At 37.6% G+C, this 21,108-nt stretch overlaps 1 protein-coding gene across 2 annotated transcripts in view; it reads left to right on the forward strand.

Annotated features, from left to right (window-relative positions):
- Positions 1 to 21,108, forward strand: part of igsf21a (immunoglobin superfamily, member 21a) — a 167,464-nt gene that overhangs the window by 82,511 nt on the left and 63,845 nt on the right. For both annotated transcript variants that reach the window (XM_039611907.1, XM_039611908.1), the window contains one exon: positions 17,181 to 17,302. In XM_039611907.1, coding sequence (XP_039467841.1) covers positions 17,181 to 17,302 — 122 coding nt within the window. The remainder of the gene's footprint in view (positions 1 to 17,180; positions 17,303 to 21,108) is intronic.

Genomic DNA, 21,108 nt, shown 5'->3' on the forward strand with positions numbered 1-21,108 from the left:
GGCTTGACATGCTCACATGGCTTTCTTCCTAAGCTTCTTTACTCTAATTGGAAGCCATTGTCTTCAGTGACTCTAAAGGTTCCTTTTCTGATGAACTGTGCTAACAAATAAACCTCCTTGGACGGCAAATTTCACTAGACACAAGTGGGCAGCAAGTACAAAAGCTTGAAGGGATACTCTACCTTATGAAGTGCTTTGTAGAACGCTACTGAGCTGAGATGTATCTGGTGCTTGTCATTAGGCCAGCTGATGGCTCATTGCAAGGAGAATGTGCCCAGGAGGAAAAGGACAGAGATCAAATGAGCAGCTAGTCTCCTGAGTCTTGTCTGATTAGTCACTCAGTCCAGCCACCACACACTAAGGGGCACACAGGGTCTGGTTTCCATGTCCACTTCAGTGCCAAGAATGATGCAAGGCAAAGACATACACTTTTCTGGCACTGAGGGGCATAATTTCCTATGCTCTTATCATTTGCTGAATACCCTGTGTTATGAATCAGGCTATCCCACTTGCTGATCACGCCAATGAAGTGTGTTTGGACACCTGGTCCAGTGGGATGCTGTAAGGTGGACCCGTTTCAGTTGTCTCAGGGTTCTTCATAGGTATTAAAACAAGCTAGAGAAGAGATAACTGTTTATTGTTGTTTAACATCAAAGAAAAAATTAAAAACGATGCCAAATACTACAGGGATGTAGGAGAGGAGCCTCAAACCCAATAAATCATCAGCCATGACCAAAGGATAGCAAGACAGAGAAGCTGTGAGAACACAGTATTGATAATCAAAAGTACAAATGTTAATTAAAACAATTTTTAGACATATGTTCCTCTAAAGCTTGACCTTTAAAAAGTCTTCTTTGTTTATGCTATAAGTTTTATAATGTATGGCTTATCATGATGAATTGTCACAATCTCTCTTTCTCTCTCTGTCTCATGTGGGGGGGGGTCAGAGTTGCCATGGATACACATTTATATGCTCATAAGCATATTTCTAAATGCAAAACAGTACTGGGAATGCCTAGCAAAAGTACTATTCGATATACACTGAGAATTATTCAACTAAATGCTACACATGGGGCAGTCTTTTTAATTAACATATACATTCTACATTAATACAAATATACACAGACATTAATAACATAATATTAATATTTATTATTGACATTTATATTAGAGGAAACATTAAGGCCACTTTGCATTTACTTTGACATTTTTCAGTAACACAGTAATGTAATGCTTTACTGTACTTTCTTTATTCTTTAGTTATGTACACCACTGCTGATAAAAAACAAAATAACAATTCTTCCTGCTACAATCAGATAAATTCAGTTCCTATGCTGGAAGTGAAAAAGAGTGGAAAGGTACAGCCATACACATTTTGAGGAATGGAGATATGGACATTATTTTTATTTTTGTTGCACAGAAGGAAAAGAGCATGACGGTAACGTGGAAAGCATTGTACATACATTCATTATACTGCTAACACAACTTAGTCTCTTTGATAGCATCAGCATTGACAGCATGCTAACGCAAAGCTAGCAAAGAACTGAGAGTAGTTTTAAAGCTGAGTGCATGTCGACTAACATGCACATACTTGCACTTGAATCTGTGATAAATCTCCCTCAAGCTATTTGAATTAAGACTTATTGCCAGGTCACACACAAAACCTCACAGGCATCAGCACAGACAGCATGCTAACGCAAAGCTAGCAAAGAAGTAAGAGTGGTTTTAAAGCTGAGTGCAAGTCGACCCTAGCCCAGCAACAAGACTCTGGTCTTCAATAGGTAACAAAAGCAGAGGTTAGTAGTCAGGCTTGTAGCCTCTGTTGACAGTGGTGACAGTGGCTTTTAAGTCTCTTTGGGCTGGTTTTCAACTTTGCTTTGTGAGGTTTTGTGTTCACACCAAAAAACTAAAAGATCATACTTGTGTACTCATTAGGATAGGAATGTGTGTTGGTGTGTGGGACTGTAGCCTATAGGTTCATATTCAACTGGTAATCATGTTAGATCATGTGTTTTCAGGTCATTTTACCAAGTATATATATACTTTGCAGGTGCAATTAATCTACAGCTATTTAACCTAATGGTACACATCAAAATGTGTTTAAACTACAAGTAAAACTAAAACATATATATACATGTGAAAAGGTTGAACATCCCCCGATGACTTTGAAGAGTTAATATGTGGGGGCTGAGCCCCCGAGAGCCCTGACCCAATTTGACCTGGCAATAAGTCTTAATTCAAATAGCTTGAGGGAGATTTATCACAGATTCAAGTGCAAGTATGTGCATGTTAGTATAAATGCTTGTCTGTGTGTGTGTGTGTGTGTGTGTGTGTGTGTGTGTGTGTGTGTGTGTGTATGTGTTGGGTGAGTGGGGTGGGGAGACATGTTGGCGTAGGACACTTTCATTTATAGCACTTAAGAAAATAATTGGTTTCTGCTGTGAGTGCATGGTGTCCCTGCTAATAGACACATTATGTATAATTTCCTGTAGTACTCTCCTCGTTTGACCTTTTGTTTACGTTTGGGTAATGTTTAGACTGCTTGTCTGTCCCTCCATTCAGTGTGATGATGTTTTTCATAACAAGATATGTTTGCCATAATCTCCTGTGGAACTATATCAAAACAGAGTCATTATAAAATTTGATTTCAGCATTCAGTAAATGTCTTACAGTAACGAGATAAACAGGTACTGATAACACAACACTACTTAATTGTTCACTTAAGTCACTGTGACGATCAAAATTTTCAGTGTGCTCTGGTTTGTTATGTGTGATTCTAAATTTGCTTTGGTTAAGACCAAATCTGCCGGGTCAGTGATTTGCTTTTGTGGCTAACATTCACATCCCTCAAACTTAAACTTCAGGAAATGTTAGTGACCTGCTTTTACTTTATATATTTACTTTTATATTTTGAAAACTGTCTTTTAGGGTGGAGTTTTAGTTTTAGTCAGGAAATGCAAAACTGGAGACTTTAGGAAGCAATGTGGCAAATATCCTTATCCCTGTTGTGTCATTTCAGTCACTAAAATGAAGCCCATTAAATCGGCTGTGTAATGGCAAACCTATACATTACTTTCAATAAAAGTCCCACCTCATTGTGGGAAGAAAAAATCTTGGGCTATATTTTTGTCACATGAGTCGTTAATCTTCTTGTCCAGTTTCCACAAGCAGCCATACTCCTGTCTCCTTTGTACAGCAACACACATGCACAGTGTGTGTTATTGCTCAAAGTCATGAGTTCACAGAGAAGTATAGTATAGACAAAGTGAACTTCACATTTCTCTGATTGGATATTGTTTTTCTTATACTGAAATAAAATAATTATTGCATATGTGTCTATTTCTAGAATGTGTTACTAGTGCCTTGGTCAGCGTTAATGAAATTAAATACTCTTATCTCTGACGCTTGATGTCTCACTAGTGTGGTTGTACTCTCTGGTCTAATTGGAGGGATTAAATGTTATAAATGTATAAGAGGTAAAGCCTATCATTTGATTTTATGTCATTTGAGATGTAAATCAGTGATTGTCTTGAGACAATACAGTGATCTACAAAGAATTCAGTAAAAGGACTAGATGTTATAGTCCCTGATATTGCATTGCTTTAAATGGAGAGAATCTTGAGGGATGGTTATGAGGAAAGGCAGCCCAGAAACTTTACCAGCAGCACACATCGTTGTGTGCCTCAACTTTCGGTCTTTTACCCAAGCTAATCTGCCATTTTTATAGCAGTCACAAAGCAAGTATTTTGGTATTAAATTCTTGGTATGTCATTGAGAGCTACAAATGTAAATTTATGGGTCTGTATGTAAATTGGGACTACAATAAAGATATCAGACTCATCAAATCCTATCTGTACTGTAAACACATCAAGACAAAAAGATAAAGCACGAGAACATGAGATTAGCCATGTAGAGTGAATAAGAGAAACAGAAGCTTTTAATATTAAATGAGAATTTTTGTTCTTTGGTACTTAGCTTAGTTTAAAAAAAGACACAAAGTTGCCCTGGAAATAAGCATTAGGAGTAAATAATATCACACAGTGTCTGCTTCTGTAATTTAACTTAAGAGTGCCTTATTAAAAATGAAAGAGCCCATGCCACATTAAGGATTAGAATTTTGTATTTAAGCATGAAATGAGTCTGATGTTTTGCATTATACAGACAGATGTTTCAATCCAGCTCAAAATTCTGGGTATTCACATGTATCCACGTTTAACAATTACAACCTTCCTTACCTAGCTAGGCATACTGCCTTTGCATACTTAAATCAAACAATCAAGATGTGATTGAAGTGCAGATTTTCAGCTTTAATTCAGTAGTTTTTAAAAAAATATTAGGAATTATAGTCATTTGTACAGATATCATGGCTTTTATAGATTCTCAAAAGCAATTGGACAACTGACTGAACAAGTTTCTTTGTCAGGTAAGGCCTGTCGTTACATGGCGATAAGCAGCTAAATTATTTGGAAGAGCTTCTAGGTTTTGAACGTCCATGTGCCATATTTTTGCTGGAATTCTCAATATGAAATTCAAAGAGATACAGATAAAAGTAAAGGATGCCATTATTAATTTGAAAAACTCAAATAAGCTCCCAGAATAAAGCAAACATCTTTAGAGGTGACAAAAAGACAATATGAGTTATCAGGCAAAACACATTTATTTTATTTTCAATGGATTCTAATTAAGCAATAAGGCATCACAGAATTGTGCAATCATTGAACAAAGCATAGCAATAACAAAAATAATGAGATTGTGCCCATTCAAAATTTTACATACCCTTTGTTCTTAATTCTAATGGTTTCTCCCTTTGGCATCAGTGATGAGTACCTTTATTTTTCTAGAGGGTAGAGTTGTCCATTCTTCTTCAATAAGACAAAATAAAGCCATTGGATCTTGGAAATTCTCCGGTAGTCTTGCATGAAGTGCACATTTGATATTTCCCCTGAGAAGCACAATGATATTGAGGTCAGAAGATTGTCGTGCCCACTCCAGAACCCTCACTTTTTTTCTCCTCCTCCTCTGTCCGGTGAATGGTTGATTTGGCCTTGTGTTATGAATCATTGTCACGTTGGAAGGTCCAAGTGCTTCCTGTGCGCAGTTTTCAGACTGATGAGTGCAAATTGTCATCAATTTTTGTGAATATCCCTGTGCTTTTGTAGCTCATGTACCCCCAAAACATTAAAAATCCACCTCCATGTTTCAAAGTACAAGTTGTGCACTGTTCCCCATAGACTGTGGACTCCTCTCCAAATCTAGCATTTATGGTTTTGACCATAAATTTCACTTTTGGTCTCATCACTTCAAATGACTTACTTTTGACTTACTTTTGACCAAATGACATACTATTTTGTGGCCCTGGTTCAGTAATGGCTTTTTTCTATTTTGTGCAAGTGCCTCCTTATTGTGGATCTTGAATCTGTCATGCCACTTTCTTGCTGTTAAACCTGTATTTCAGCTGAAGTAGCACAACAATTTTTCTTTATATCCTGACCAATTTTCCTGACTGCTGAGGCTGACTTTTTTGTTGGTCTACCTGACCATCGCTTGGTATCAACAGAAGCACTAATTCTCCATTTTTTAATCACACATGGAGCACTAACTGGCATTTTCAAATATTTGGATGGTTTTGGATGGGTCTTTTTTCTTGCAGATTTTTTTTGACAGCCCTTTGACCTTCTCTATGGCTCAATATTTTTTTTTTTTTTTTTTTTTTTTGTTATTTAGGACAGTGCATGTCAATGAACATACATGTAAAAAAAAAGAAATTACATGAATGTAAACACACCAGATTATAGCCCAAGGCTAATTTCCATCTGTTGTCCAAAGAAAAAAAATATTAAAAATGGGCAAACAATTCATATTAAAGTTCATAATTCATACATAATAAGAACTCCATCACCAAACTCACACATACATACCATTCTATTCCCAAGTAAAACCAACAAAGTCAATGCAGCTCTTGGTGAAATGTCCAGAGGTTGCAATAAAAACTACAAAACGGGATGACTATAAACAGGCACTAGTTAACCATCAAATACATAACAGGTGTGGGATCAGCCAATTAAACCAGGATATTTGTATGTATATTATAAACCCAACTATTTATTTATATGCAAACTTTTGATCAGGGCCAGTTGGTTTTTCAGTTGTCATTCTCTTTTATGAAGGGGGCACACAATTATCTGATAAATTACATCACCTCACTGTCAAATAAGTAAAATTTAATAAAAGAAAGAGTTTCTGCATGATCACATGTAATGATTTTGTCATATTTTCCGAAAACTTCATAAGAAATTGTGCCAGGATATGAAAACATGAGCAAAACTGTAAAAGCATCTGAAAGTCCGAAACAGTACTTTGGCACGAATACAGTACAAACCATTTAAATAAAAGCTGAAGTTAAGAATTTCAGTTACATCTTGACTTGTTTTAAATCCCCTGTAGTGGTTTACATGGGAAAATTACAAAACAGTCTGTTTCTGTCCAAAAACTTATGGACATAGCTGTGTTCTGTGTTTAGTTTTTATTTATTTAATTGTTGAAGAGAGAGCAATTTCTGTAGATGAAATCTATCATTCAGTAGGATCTTGCCTTAACCTTTTAAATGTGCCCACATCGTAATCCCAATATGAATTTCTGCTTTCAACCAATTTCTGTCAGAGAACAATGCTGGTGATAAATTTTCTTGCAGTTTGAAGGCAGAAGATGCTTTATCATAATAAACTCACTCATAAAATTTATGAAGAAAACAAAAACCTTTGTCTATTTTAGCATTCTGCCAAATTCAGCATTCTGTTCTATGCTCACGACCTGCTTTGTGATTTATGCATTCAATAACATTCCCCATATATCCATCAACTGGCAGATGCAGATGGTGGCTCCAGTAATCTGGAGGATAGGGAAGAAGAAAAAGGAGAGGAAGAGAACTGTGAAGTTGCAAACATATGCAGACTCGTTATGTCCACAGTGGCCTTGATGTCTTTTAAGACCATCTGTTTTCCAACTTGTGTGCCCTTTTGAGTCAAAACCCATCTGTGATATAAAGTAGAAAATGGCAAAAATGTTGTTGGACATGGGTTTGGTGGATAAAACTGCATCATTAGTCGAATCATGAAGGGAAAAAAACATCTAGAATTTTCTTTAACAAGTCGGTTGCAAGACCAAGTTGCATGCAGCTGGATTACAGATCACACACATCATACATAGCACAGCAGTTTTTTTTGTAACCAACTTGTTAACTGATAACTTACTGACACACAGAAGTGTGTTGACAGTTAACTTTCAAAGTAAGTAACACAGAGGACACTTTTACTTATTTCACTTCTGCCCTGCACACACGTATTACAGGAAATTATAAATTAGATGGACTTTGACACAATACACTATCAGTGTTAAGCACAGTCATCCTAATTTGTTGGAATTATGTCATTTGCATATCAAGCGACACGCACATGCAGTTACAGGGACAATTAAGTGGCTCAGGGTGACACAAGGCTGCACTAGCCTGGAGGTCAGACAGGCTTAACAGTGATTCAGGCTGGAAAAAGCGGAGGCTCTGGGAGTGTAGTAAAAAATGTGGCATGTAATGAATTGTCAGAATAACATAGAATTTTAAGTTACAGAAAAATATCACATGTAATTAGATTCTAGGAATTTTGAAACCGTCTCATATGATGTAGGTGTATTTAGTTGACAGTCAATTATGACCACAAAGCAATATATAAACCATTATAATGAGAAACAGTTTGTTTTAACTGGGGAAGAAAGTGAATAAATCATAAACTGCATTGTATTATATTATCCGTCCATCCTCTTAACTACTTGTCCAATTCAGGGTTTTGGTAGATGGAGGTGTGGGGAAGGGCTTAAAGCCTATTACATCTGTCCTAGGGTGAGACGTGAGGTACACTGTGGACAGGTCGCTAACACACACAGACAACCATTCACAGTACATTCACACCTGCAGCCAATTTAGAATTATCAATTAATATGCATGTTTTTGGACTGTGAAAGGAAACCTGAAGAGAACATAAGCAGGTGTAGGGGAAACATGCAGAAGTCCATGCCTCACTTTTTTTTTGTCTGAATTTGCACAAATGTTCATTTGATGAACTTCACAGATTTTGATCTTAATGTTAAGGCCACATTTGTCATGTTCATGTGAATACAGTATATTGAGATCATTAGGAGGGCATCCACTCCACAATTTTTTAATTCTTTGAAGAAAAAAAACTTCAACAATTATTAAAGGTTTTTTATTTATTTATTTTTTATTCATCTGCTCTATCGTTGGCACCCATGATACTCTTGAAATGGTCTGCATTTGAGTGCTGCCCGGATCAACCGCATTTTTCTATTGTTAGCTAATCCTCTCCACTGAGCAATTTGGTTAGAAGTGCTTTGCTTAAGGGCACCTCAGTTGTAATTGCTGAGAGAGATGAAATGGCATGCATTTTTTTTAATTCTAGCACCACTTCAGTTTGATTCACAAAAAGTCTTTCCACTTTTTGAAAGACCCCTCCAGTGAAAACTTGGAATGTTGTTAACATATCCATATGGTGTGTTGTTTTTTTTTATATGCTAGCTTATAAGATAGCTCATTAGCGAAATAAGCAGTCAATGCTTAGGATGAATATTTCCCCCTTAGAAATGCAGTGTACCAATAACTTGTCAAAATTATGTATTAAGAGAGCTTGTGTATATATTTGCATATTCTTCGATCTGCACATACGGTACTAAAGGATGCAAATATGTAGAGTGCATCTAAGCTATTTAAGGCATGAAGTGACTATATTTTCATGGAAAAAATCAATATATGTAATTTTAATGAACATGGATGTCTTCTTTAGATATAATTAATGTCTGGAGAAGAAGTTCAAAAACTGTACTGTAATGATGCCCAGGACATGTTGCACTGCTTTATACAGTGGCTTTACAATAACCAATATACTGTAGATCAGCAGTCACCAACAAGTCTGACCTGCTTTGATCTCATCACCTCCTCACTGTCAGCCCACAGACAGCCTTTCTCCCTCAGAATGACAGCCGTAATAACCATCTCTGGATGGCCTTGTCTCAGATGGCTTTAGATAACACGCTTGCATAACACTCAACTGCCTGAATTTATACCGTCGCTGTGCCTGACCCTCACCCTGCTACCTCTGGGTGTAGCTGAATGCAGCTGGTCTGTTCCTGTTGGTGGCATAGTTTTCATGAAGCCCAGCTCTTATCCTTGTATGTAATCTGGCAGTTCCAGCAGCAGCCAATCACAACCTGTTTGTAAGCTGTAATGCTGGAATCAAAATGCCTGACAGTAGAGCTGGAACATGTGATACTGATAACATGCTGGAAAATGATTTTACTACAACTGTGCTGTGCTCCTATACTTTGTATGTGCATATAACCATTGATTGAAAATTTCTTATACTAAAGGCTCACATTTCAGATTTGTAAGCAAAGCCACTGACTGTAAAACACTCACATGAGTAGATTTTTTTTTTAATCGTTCTACTGACAACTGCCTAAGTATGATGATTTATTTCAGTGCAAACTCTGCTTGAAGACCTGATAGCGTCACAAGTTTCCATTATATTTCTAGAGGTAATATGGAAGTAGCAAAAGGGACTGTCACTGTATTTCCATGGCTGCTGGCAAGTGTCTCTCAAATAAATATTCCCAAATTGTATTTGATGAGCTAAAGCATTTTGAATTACTTTTATATGCTTTGAAGCAGTCTTACTGTTAAAGGAATTGTTAGATGAACCTTTCCTACAAACTCAGGTTTTTTAAAATTTAGTGTGGCACAGTATTATCAACCCTTTTGCGCATCAAAGGTACTGTATATGTTTGCAGCGTTGCAAGCTACCAGCTTGAATTAACTGTGCTTCCCCACAGAGTGTAGTGACAGACAGAGGGAGGAGAGAAGCCTGTCATTTGAAGCATGAAATCCCGTTAACCAAGTCCTCTGTCACTCAGCACCCAGTAGGGAAGCACAGCATGCAGAGCTGTAAACTCACAGGTTAAGAGGCAGGGCCACCAATACTGCATACCGAATCTGCTCACTGAATGAAGATCAACATTATACAGTACTTAGGTTTTGCAGATTAACACTTTAAAATGCGCCTGCATTGTCCCTGTTGTTATACACATAATACTTTCTATTACCGCTCATTGATAATGTCGTACTAGTGGGATAATAAGGTGGAATCAAGAAGGCAATACTATCAAAACAGCAAATTAATACCTTTTAATTACTAAAGTAATATCCAAGCGAGAGTCAAGTAATCAACAGTTTTTATAGCCGAGTAATATTGCATTGAAATTTCTGTAATTTCGTAATAACAAGCCAGTGGCTGGAGTTAATATTGTGGAAACAAATGTAAGATTATGAGACAAAATCAATTAGTAATAGTATAGTTAAATTGGTAAAAATAATAAAACATGGTAATATCTGTGCATTATCTCATAATAATAAGGTAATATTAGCTCATGGGATTTCCATATTAGGATACTATTACCATATTAAAAGAGGGCATAGCTGTCCAGTTTTGTACTTTAATCCCCCAGGCTCCTTGGCCACCAGAGTACAGGAATGGCACGCATGTACACTCCATCCATGGGTGTTGGCAACTGTTGTGAGTGGCTGCAGACTACAGTCTGGAACAAACCCGTCCAGCTTCACTAGAGTGAAATTTCTTCTTCCTTAAGCTGAGGGGCAATAGAATTTGACCAGAGGAGGAAGTTAAGAAATTAAGAGGCTTCCATTGCAAATATTTCCTCACTCTGCAAAAGGGTAGAATGATTCTTTTAATTTTCACCTCATAATATACAAATTCAAAATGCAGACATGAAATGTGCTGTTCTGATCTATTTGACAGGGTGGCTGGTTCAAATCAGTGGGATATGAGGATGCTTATTTTCACATAAGAATTTAAGTAGAGCACAGAAAATTTATCAGGTACGCTATTCAGGGTGTAGCCAAGGAATACCCTCGTGTTCGGGCTGGCACTCCCCCCAGGGGTTTTCAGTGTGTCAAAGAAACCATGGACCCTTCGTAGACAGTGGGGCTGTTCACATATTTGAACAGTTTTCTAATACGTGCTTCCAGCAGAGAGGAAGTGGCAAAAAACACCAGGGTGCTGTTACACATCTGTCTAATGGCACTTGGCCCCAGAGGCGCTGTTGAGCACATATGAATTACTTTGTTTTCATGGCAGGTTTTCTGACTTTGAGACATTTCTTGCTAATCCTGAAAAATTGTCATGTCTTGGTCAGGACAGATAATACTACAGTGATACACCATCAGGGAGGCACTCGATCTGTGGCACTAAACAGGCTGGCTTACAATCTGATGATGTGGAGCAATAAACAAGTCTATGAGGAGTAGGACTGAACCCCGACATAACCCACCAGGTGTGGGACAGACTCTGTCAGGCAACCAAAAATCTGTTCACATTGTGTAAAAAGTGTTTATGGTTCTTTGTTCTTTTTACGAAGAAACTAGGGCACGCCATTAAGATAGGACGTACTAGCTCACCCATAGCCAAATGCGCTGTTGACACTAGTTACCTGAAAACTGAATGAGGCATCCCACAGATTGGGTGTGTGTCTCTGTGGCACGCAGATAACAATCTATCAATTACAGATACTCCTGACTTCAACTTATTATGTGCATAAAGCACATCATTTACTCCATTCCAGCCTCTCTACCACCATGGACATGACCAAAGAGATGTCAAAATACATCATGGAAATTACTGTAGAATTACAAAAGGCTGGAATGAGCCTCAAGACCATTGTCAACAAACTGTTGCTGCCATTATTTGAAAATGGAAGACATAAAACACGACTATCGGTCACCCTCATCTGTGAGTTCAGTGCAAGATCTTGCCTCATTGAGTGAGGTTATCATGATAAAGCTGGTGGACCAGCCCAAAACTACATGAGAGGAGCTTGTTAATGATCTTCAGTCACATAGAGCGCCATTGGTAACACACTGTGACCTAATGGACTAAAATCATGCAGTACCGCATGGTCCCCTTGCTCAAGGAGGCACATGTGCCACAGAAGATCTAAATGATTTAGAGAAGCTTGGGGAAAGTGCTTTGGCTCAAAATCAAACTCTTTGGCATCAACTTAACATGCCATGTTTGGAGGAAAAAATGCTTTGAGAATGACCCAAAGAACACCATCCCAACAGTCAAGCACAGAGGTGGAAAAAACATTATGCTTTGGGCCTGTTTTACTGCAGAGGATACTGGATAACTTCACCACATTGTGGAGCCAATGGAAAGGGCCATGTATTGTAAAACCTTGGATGAGAACCTCCTTCCCTTAGGAAGAACACTGCAGATGGGTCATGGTTCTTCCAGCATGAAAATGGCCCAAAACATACTGCCAAGGCAACAAAACAGTGGGTAAAAAAAGAAGAACAGTAAGATCATGGAGTGGCCTAGACAGTCTCCAGACCTCGGTACTTTAGAAAATCTGTGGATGGAGCTGAAGGTTTGAGTTGCCAAGCAGCAACCAAGAAAACTAAAGATTTAAAAGTTAAAAAGAGGGTGGACCAAAATCCCTTTAGATGTGTACCTGATTTTACTTAATGTCTTATGCAGAGTTTCCCAAAAGTTTGATGTCATATTTTTTTCTGGATTTTTACTTAATGATATTCTGTCTCTGATGTCAATTTTCTGAGTTGATATTCTGTCTCTATCCAATAAAATGAGAGTACTATAAAAATTATAGACTGTCCGTTTCCTTGTTAGCAAACTTACAAGTTTATAGGAGATCAAATAATTGTTTCCTCCACAGCATTGTAGAGGAAACTTATTATTTAAACTTATTTAAGTAACTCAAGTAACTTGACATTCTGGGACATACGTTTTGTATTTTGCATTATTGTTTCGGTACAGAAATAGCAATTTTACAAGACAGTGTCTCCCAGTTTTTCCAGCCTGTTTCAAAATGACACTTTGTGACATAATAATATTAGGCAAATTAGCATGGAAATGAAGGAAAGTGCCAAGCCAGTTCATGACAATGAACTGATCATCTCTTTTGTTAGTCTTTAGATGAGGGACTGAATGGAAATAAATCTGAATGGGAATAAATCTTATTAAGATATTATTTGAAAGCCATGCTGTTGACCATCTTATGAACATGTTAGACTTTGCATTCAGATCACAAAAAATGCTAATAAGATATGAATAAAAATTTTTGAAAGCCATTACCATCTAATTATTATACACCATATGAAGAACATGCTTAGTATAATTTTAATTTCATAGGTCTTCCATATCTTTGTAAGTAGAGAAATCCTTTGGAAACTATGCACAGTTACATTTTTTTCTGTTTCAAGAATGGTGTAAAAAGACTTTCAGTAGTGATTCTCAGACTGTTGCCTGAAATTATAAAGCAGGATTCAGGTTGAATCTCTCACAGTTGGCCCGCAGTGTGTTAGCTGAATTTCCTCCAGTGGCTGCTGATGCAGCTGCAGCCTATAAATAGGCCCACCCTAGACAGGCGGAGGGGAGGAGGGCTTTGGTTAACCCCTGAGACCCAGTCCTAATCTGACCCCAATAATAGCAGACATCATTAGAGAGGCATTTCAGCTGACTGGCCAGGAAGGATACAGAGCAACCTCTGTCTGGAGAGATTTTAGGATTGCAACATCTCAAGAGAAGCACAGGACTCTGGTTTAAGCACTTTCAAACTCACCTCGTTGTTACCTCTCTGCCATCCTACTCTTCTTTTGCCACTATATCACACAATGTAGACAAGAGAGAAGTAGCAAACTTTCTACCACCCATTCTCGCCTTTCATATCTCCAGATGGCAGAGTGTTAGAAAGGTTTGGTGCTTCTGTGCCTCATGTGCATTGCATGGCCTGGATTCAACAAAGCAGTTGTAGCAAAGCTTTGCTTCCCCAACGGTGCTTTTCTGCAATCAAAGAGTATTCATCTCCCTCTTGCCCTCCCTGTTGTAGAGCCATTTTGGCACAGTTTGGATCTCTTTTCCCCCTCCCACTCTCTCTCCCTTCTCACTGTTCTGTCCCTTCCATAGTGAGTCTTGGTCCTCTTGGGGGGATAGCAAGACATTCACTGATGTGTAGATTGTATCAGATTTATTACACAGGGGTTAACAGGTTAGTCTTAATTAAGAGGTGAAATCATTAAGGAGAGATAGATAAAGAGAGGGTGCCACTGAGAAGACCTGTCTTAGGCAGAAATCTTCTCTCTGGTCCTTAGGGCTTCTAGACAACCAGAAATCTAACACCTGCATTATCCACCAGATTTTTCAGGAGGAGGACTAAGCAATAGTAATGCTTGCTGGATTACATAGACTGTGAAAGAAGGCAGCAAGGAAATATCCCCAACTCAGCTCAGTACTTCAAGAACAGCTAATCATATTTGCATGAGTTTATTCAGTCTTCGAACTTTAAATTCAGCAGCACTGTGAAAGTAAAGGGAAAGTAAGCCTTCATTTGTAGGATTTGTTAATTTCCTAAAGTTGCAAATGAAAATCTGTGTAAATGATTACGGTCTTCTATCTTCTTTCTTTCCTATGCCAAAGTAGAAAATACTTGGTTAGATTTGAATGTCTCACACAGCTTTAGGCATGCCTATGCATCTGACATGAACTAATGAAACCCTAAAGATCTGAAAATATACAACCCCTTTTTGGAGATCCACAAGTTTGTTTATCCTTTTTATTGCTTGTGGTTTGCTGTGGTGTTTTTCCAGTGCATTTCCAGGAGACTTGGCAATTAAACACTTTGATGTATTTTTTCTGGATTGTGGTAATGATGTTTGCATTTCTGTAGGTGGAATGCTTTTCTTCTTTAGCTCCACTAGATACGGTTATTGCCTCTCACATTCTACAAGGATTACAAATAAAATGATATATCCTCAAAGCTACCGGGCTCAAACTGGGTACTTATTACCTAAAGTGTCATCAGATTCAGTCAAACCAGCCCTACGAGCACATACAGGAACTTGGTGCAGCTCTTACCAAAACCATTCTTCATTCTTTTAGAAATGAAGGACTCTTTCTTTTCCAGTGTTTTAGTTTGAGCTACAAATCACACCTGCTCACTTTCATTTCCATGTATGGCTAAAGATTAAGCTGAGCAGAATATTATCGCTTTTTAAAGTGATTTTATTTTAAATGTTATTTTATTTTGTTATTGTGCTTTAAGAAGACCAGACTAAATATTGCTTTTAGTTGCAAAACTCCTGCAATTTTGTCCGTTCTTTTGCAATATATGCCTAATTTATTTATTTTTTTTGGCTCAGTTGATTGTCTGAGGTTAAGGCTGTCTTGTATGTTATATTTAATGACTAATACTGCCAAAACTTAGGTTTGAACAGCTAGTTGCATTTTTTACAAGACATAGACCTACAATTCAAAACAAGCAATCAAGGAAATATTAAGAACCAACAAAAATGATTGCACTTGTTGTCTAACATTTGTTGTTCAAATTATTTTTTGACTGACAGAGACATGCTAATACAAATAACAAAACTCTTTTTGTAGAATTATATTTGATCTAGTCTCACGTATTTAATCGCTCACCCAGGCACTATTGCTGTGTGAAATTGAGAGATACAGGCAAGTAACTGGAAATGAACCATTCAAATTTCAGTGACAGTTTTGCTGCATAATTCATTGTTATGAATGTGTCCTTCACTCTGCATTAATCTGTAACGTATATTACTTTGTCTCAGTGGCATTTTATTTTTATTCCATTGGAATGTGCTGTCTCTCTATTTCTAATATGTGTATGGCATCCATATGAGATACCATTGTACAATATGGAAATAAAGTTAATGGAGGTATGCTTTTAAAGTCTGAAAAATCTATTTCATGTGTGGTGTTGCACAAGTATGTTAAACAAAAAATACCAGTTTTCCTCCTTAAACCGATCTTTGTAAAATAAGCATTACTGTAGCTACAGTGGTGGGACAAGTCTGACTGGTTTCCAGATGTACTTTTGCTTTTAGAGGCTGCTCTTAATCTCCCTCTCCTCTTCTATGGTCCAAATAAAGTTGCTTTGTGCTAACATGTGAAGTGATATTAAAATAAAACAGATGGGCACAATGCTTTGATTTTGTTCACAACATCAGGAAAACTTCCTCTCAAAAATCTTAAGTTAGAAAGTAGATAAAAGCTTTTTACAAGCAAGCATGTTGACCTTTAATATTGAAAAAATCTGTTAAAAAAAATCCCAGCTCCTGCCAAACCGGTGGGCCTGTAACCAAGAAGAAGTTGTTTGTTACAGGTAAACTGGGGTAATTTATTTTCACACTCCTGCGCTTTTCGTTGTTTCAGCATTGTCAACTCCCTCTGCAGAACCTGTTAGCAAAATAAGCCTAAGGCAGCAAGCTTTCTCTAGAGGCAAGGGGTCATAGGAGTTACCCTACATTCACAGGGAACAATTGTTTGCAGATATAAGTGCAATTTAGCCTTTTCTTTACACGAGACCATGTGTATTTTAATATGGACTAATCATGAAATCCTTTGACATTGTTTATTGAACTGAAATCATTCGTTTGGATCCGAACAAATCTTCTCTGGCAAACAGAAGAAGTATCCATGGCTCACCAACAATGTCCTTCTTCAAAGCAGCATTAAGGGCTCCATTAAAATCCTGTCACCTCGTTTTCTTTATGACTGTCTGTGGCTTCTGAAGAGAGGAAAAATCACAGTCATTCAAATGCTAAGTGAGTTTAACACTCCTGTGAATACTGGAAAGGAAAGAACTGCTCGATCATCTACCCAGAAAAAAAATGAAACAAGACCAGTGTTTGAATATCCTCTTCTGTTACCTTTATCTTGTCACATGCCATTACCTCTGCAGAAAGCGGACTACTTGTCACATGCAGAACACTGTACTACGTCAGTCTTCATTAAGGTTTATCCATGGCCACAAATGCAGCCGAGAGACTGTCTCTTCGAGGTTATCGTGTCAGCAGATTTTTAATCCCTTTGCCATTAGACCTTATAATGAATAAACTTATCATGAATCAATGAGGTAATTGCAGGCAGGATTACTTTCTACACTCTCAGGCCATGTGACAACAGTTTATTCATAAGAGAAGCTCTAGGGGTAAAAAGGTTGCTCCTGTCCCATTCATCACTGGAGAATTCACCTTAGTAATGCTCTCTCCTTTTGCTTCACAGGTCACAGATGGAGGTACTATCAAGCAGAAAATCTTCACCTATGATGCTATGTTTAATACAAATTACTCTCACATGGAGGACTACCGCAGGCGTGAAGACCTTGTATACCAGTCAACTGTCCGGTAAGCCTAAAAAGGAATTCAGTTTTCTTGTTTTTCATAATAGATTTGTTTTTGCTGCAGTGGTGAATTGTAAAATATTAAACTCACTGTATAATCAAACAACCTCCTGACACTGTGATGAAATGCACAATTTCCTGTTCGGTGCAACCCAACTTCATTCCCAGCCATCTGCTGGTGGTCAGATGAGGCCAGAAGGCCAGACTCAGTGACCGAGCAAAGGGGTTTTATTACATGAGGACAGGAAGCAGTGGCAAACTCTAATCATCAACTCTGCACAGGATAAAGTCTTTAGTGTTAAAGATTTATCTAACATCTGGTCAGGCTGGCCTATTATGTAGTGGTTTTATATCTCAGGTAGCAAACCCAATCTCTTACACTTGGAGCGATGCAGCACATGGAGTTGAGCACGTGTGACCCACAGGATACATGGTACTGCTATGTATGCATTAACAAGTTTTACTAAGTTGCCAAGAAATTGAGAACATCAGAGTAGGAGGAGTCTTGTGGCTTTGGTTGGCTTGATTACACATTTAAGGCATCCCAGGGACTGCCTTCTTTTACCCCAGGCCTTAACAATACGGCTGGCAGCTGTCTGCATATCTCTGCATTTCTCTCTCCCTCTGCTTTGGGTCTTCTGCTGTAGATATCATTATCTAAATGCTTAGCAGCACAAAAGGAAACGCTGGCCATTCATTGCCCTTGCAACTTCATTCAAACCCAGAATGCTTCACACTTTGCATCCTTTTTGTAATGATCCCACTTTCATCATTCCTTTTCATCTCATCTTTATCCTGCTGTTTTTTTGATTTGGCTCATGTACATTACCTCGATGTATTTTCTCTCCTTTTTCTTTCTATTCTCTTTTCTCCTGTGTGGTGTGGCTACCCAGCTGAAAATGATTTATTTAGACAATCCTACTATCCCTTTGGGAGTGTAGGCGTCATCAAAATGGAATGGCCAACACACTTATATTCACACTAACATGAAAACATGTTTGTACACACCAACAAAAGAAATGACCCACCACACGTGGACACATCCATATATATACACACAGAAGTGAGAGAAAGTCTTCTACAGCACACTGATCAGTTGGTTGCTACCTGAACCTGTACAAGAATGCTAAGCCTGTGTTAGTCATCCAGAAAGACATGTGGGATTCTGCCACAATCACACCATTTTTCCAGTCAAGAAAGACTCCCTGGTCACACTCCTGCTTTCATGGTGTCTCACAGAAGCTCAGTGCTTCTCATAAATGCAAAAAGCTGAATTTTTACTCACTGTATTCACCCGTTTCCACTTTAGAATTGTAAATCTTCTGTACAAAGCCTTACCACTCTGACGAATGGAGCTTTATGACCAGAAATGATTGCCTCAATATTCTGTAGCCTTTATAAACATGGAACATTGTGCAGGAAACTTCAGAGCGTTTGTATAATCTAAAAGCTATATGTGATTATTGTACTATTATAGTGTAGCAATAATAAAAAATAATCCTTCCTACATCTTGCAATTATTCAACAGCATCGGAAGTCACACTGATATTGGTTCATCTAAGATTTCCCAGTCTTGTTTGGCTTCGACAGCTTTTAGTGTAATCTTTCAAAGAATGACAGCAGCTGTGACATTCTCCATCTTCAAGTGTCAATACATAGATTAGTACTAGCTATGTGCAACAGATCTTGCACATAGCTAGTGACCCTGGAAATTTGATATCTATTCAGGGTCCAATCAAAAGCAGGAGTTTGCTGCTTGTCATAAAAGATCCTTTGATTTGACATCAGTTATTGGTTTAACACATACTGTATAGGCCACATGTAATAATGTAGCTTTTTATATTGAGAACAGTACAATTTTTATGATTATTGTTTGTAGTCACAGCACTTTTTTTAAAAAATTACCAATGGTGCACAGTGATTTGAGATACAATGCATTTATCTGCCACTGCACAGCCTTTATTTGACCATTTTTTCCTTACACTTGACCACTGGCTGTTTTGGAAAACCTAACCAAACTGGATGCAGGTTTCATATGTGTTCCTTAATTTTTACACAATAAAATTTGACTGTAGTTGCAAAGTCAGATCTTCTCTTCCACTTGAGGTTTATGTAAATTGTGCCTTAGTAGTGCAGATAAAAAAAACCCTAAAATCTTATTTTGAGGCTGATATTGCCAAGTTATAGAAAATAGACATCTGTTACCTTGTCTCTGTGGGATAGAAGCAATGTGTTTAAGAAGAGTAGGAGTTTTAGTATAATGTTCATCCAAAAATGCTAAGCCTGTATTTTATATTAATGTATTTGATATTAATGGAAACCTATTAAGAGAACAAGTTAAAGTATAACTAAACTAAAATTCTCTTTTCACATAGAGTGCTGTTCCCATACTTTTCTGGGGTGCCAGCAGATTACCCCAGAGTGTGTAGTTTTCATTCATACATTCAGCCAGCCATACAAACCCCATTTTGTTTGCATGATTAAATATCTTTTTTGCTACTATCACTTTTTATACTTAATAATAAAAGTCTTGTATTCTTGGCTGTGTCAGCTTGAAATTTAAGAACAATTGGTGTACAATCATTTTATTTACGATTTAGATTATTTAAACACTACAATTGATGATCCTATCCAGGATGTAACCCGCCTTTCACTTGGTGACAGCTGGATTGGGCAACACTGAATCAGATAAGCAGAAGAAAGTGGATGAATGGATTATTGTAGCAATTAAAAAGTAAATCGTGCCAGGCTATTTTATGTTGAATTATAGTTAATAAAAAAAAAATCACCTTTTGAATCTGTTCATTTAAATCAACAGTTGCACCACTTGACATTTGAGTATTACCAAAACATGAAAAAAATATATGTTATTTGAATGGATTGAAAATGTATTCAAACTGAAAAAATATAGAATAAACTGCTACAGGTCACATAATAATTGAGTCATTCATACAATCTCTCTTTTATAAAAGCAGAAAGCAGTTAAAGCAGATTCATACTTTTGTCGTGACTTATTTATTGAAAAAAAAGAGATAAGAATAAATAAAACGAAACCTTTCCCTAAATTGTTTGTGTAAAAGATTTTAATGGTGGCACGTCTTTGTAAAGATGTCACGACTGGTATTTTCAAAGATATGTATTACAGTACACTATTGTAAGAAATAATTGCAGGGTGTGAAGAGAAGCTTTGCATTTGTGATGAAGAATGAGTAATGGCTTCACAAATTAATGCACACTGAATGGGGCTTTAGAGTTATTTTAATCAACAGAAAGTAGGGGTGCAACGGATCACGGTTTATCCAAAATCCGAACCGATCCCACTCCACGGTTCGGTACGCACGTGATCCGAAGATTCGAAAAAGAAAAAAAAGTATGTGTATGGTGCGCGTCGTCAGTCTGTCAAGCGGTAGCGCTAGCGGTCCAAGTAGCGGAGCAGAGGAGTTTGCGGCATTTAAGCAGCCCTTTGCTGCCCAGTCCGACCGGGCTAAAGCTAAAAGCTAATGGGGTGTTTAGCTGCAGACGGGAGCAGGGGCGGATCTAGAGAAATTTTCTTAGGGTGGCATGAGGGTGGCAAAGAAATCAAATGGGGTGGCAAAATCAAAGCCTTTTTTTTTTCCCCAAACACATATGCAGGTGGTTACATATGGTTAAAATGATTCAAATGCAGTAAGTATACACGTTTTTCATATAAATATAGTCTATAACTTAATTATTGTCTGTAGCCCACATAATTACACACTTTAGTTACATAAAACATGTGAGTTTTGATGTTATGTACTGTATAGCCTGTATAATAAATAAATATGTAGC

This window comes from Oreochromis aureus, linkage group 5, assembly GCF_013358895.1.
Source record: "Oreochromis aureus strain Israel breed Guangdong linkage group 5, ZZ_aureus, whole genome shotgun sequence".
Classification (NCBI taxonomy): Eukaryota; Metazoa; Chordata; class Actinopteri; order Cichliformes; family Cichlidae; genus Oreochromis; species Oreochromis aureus.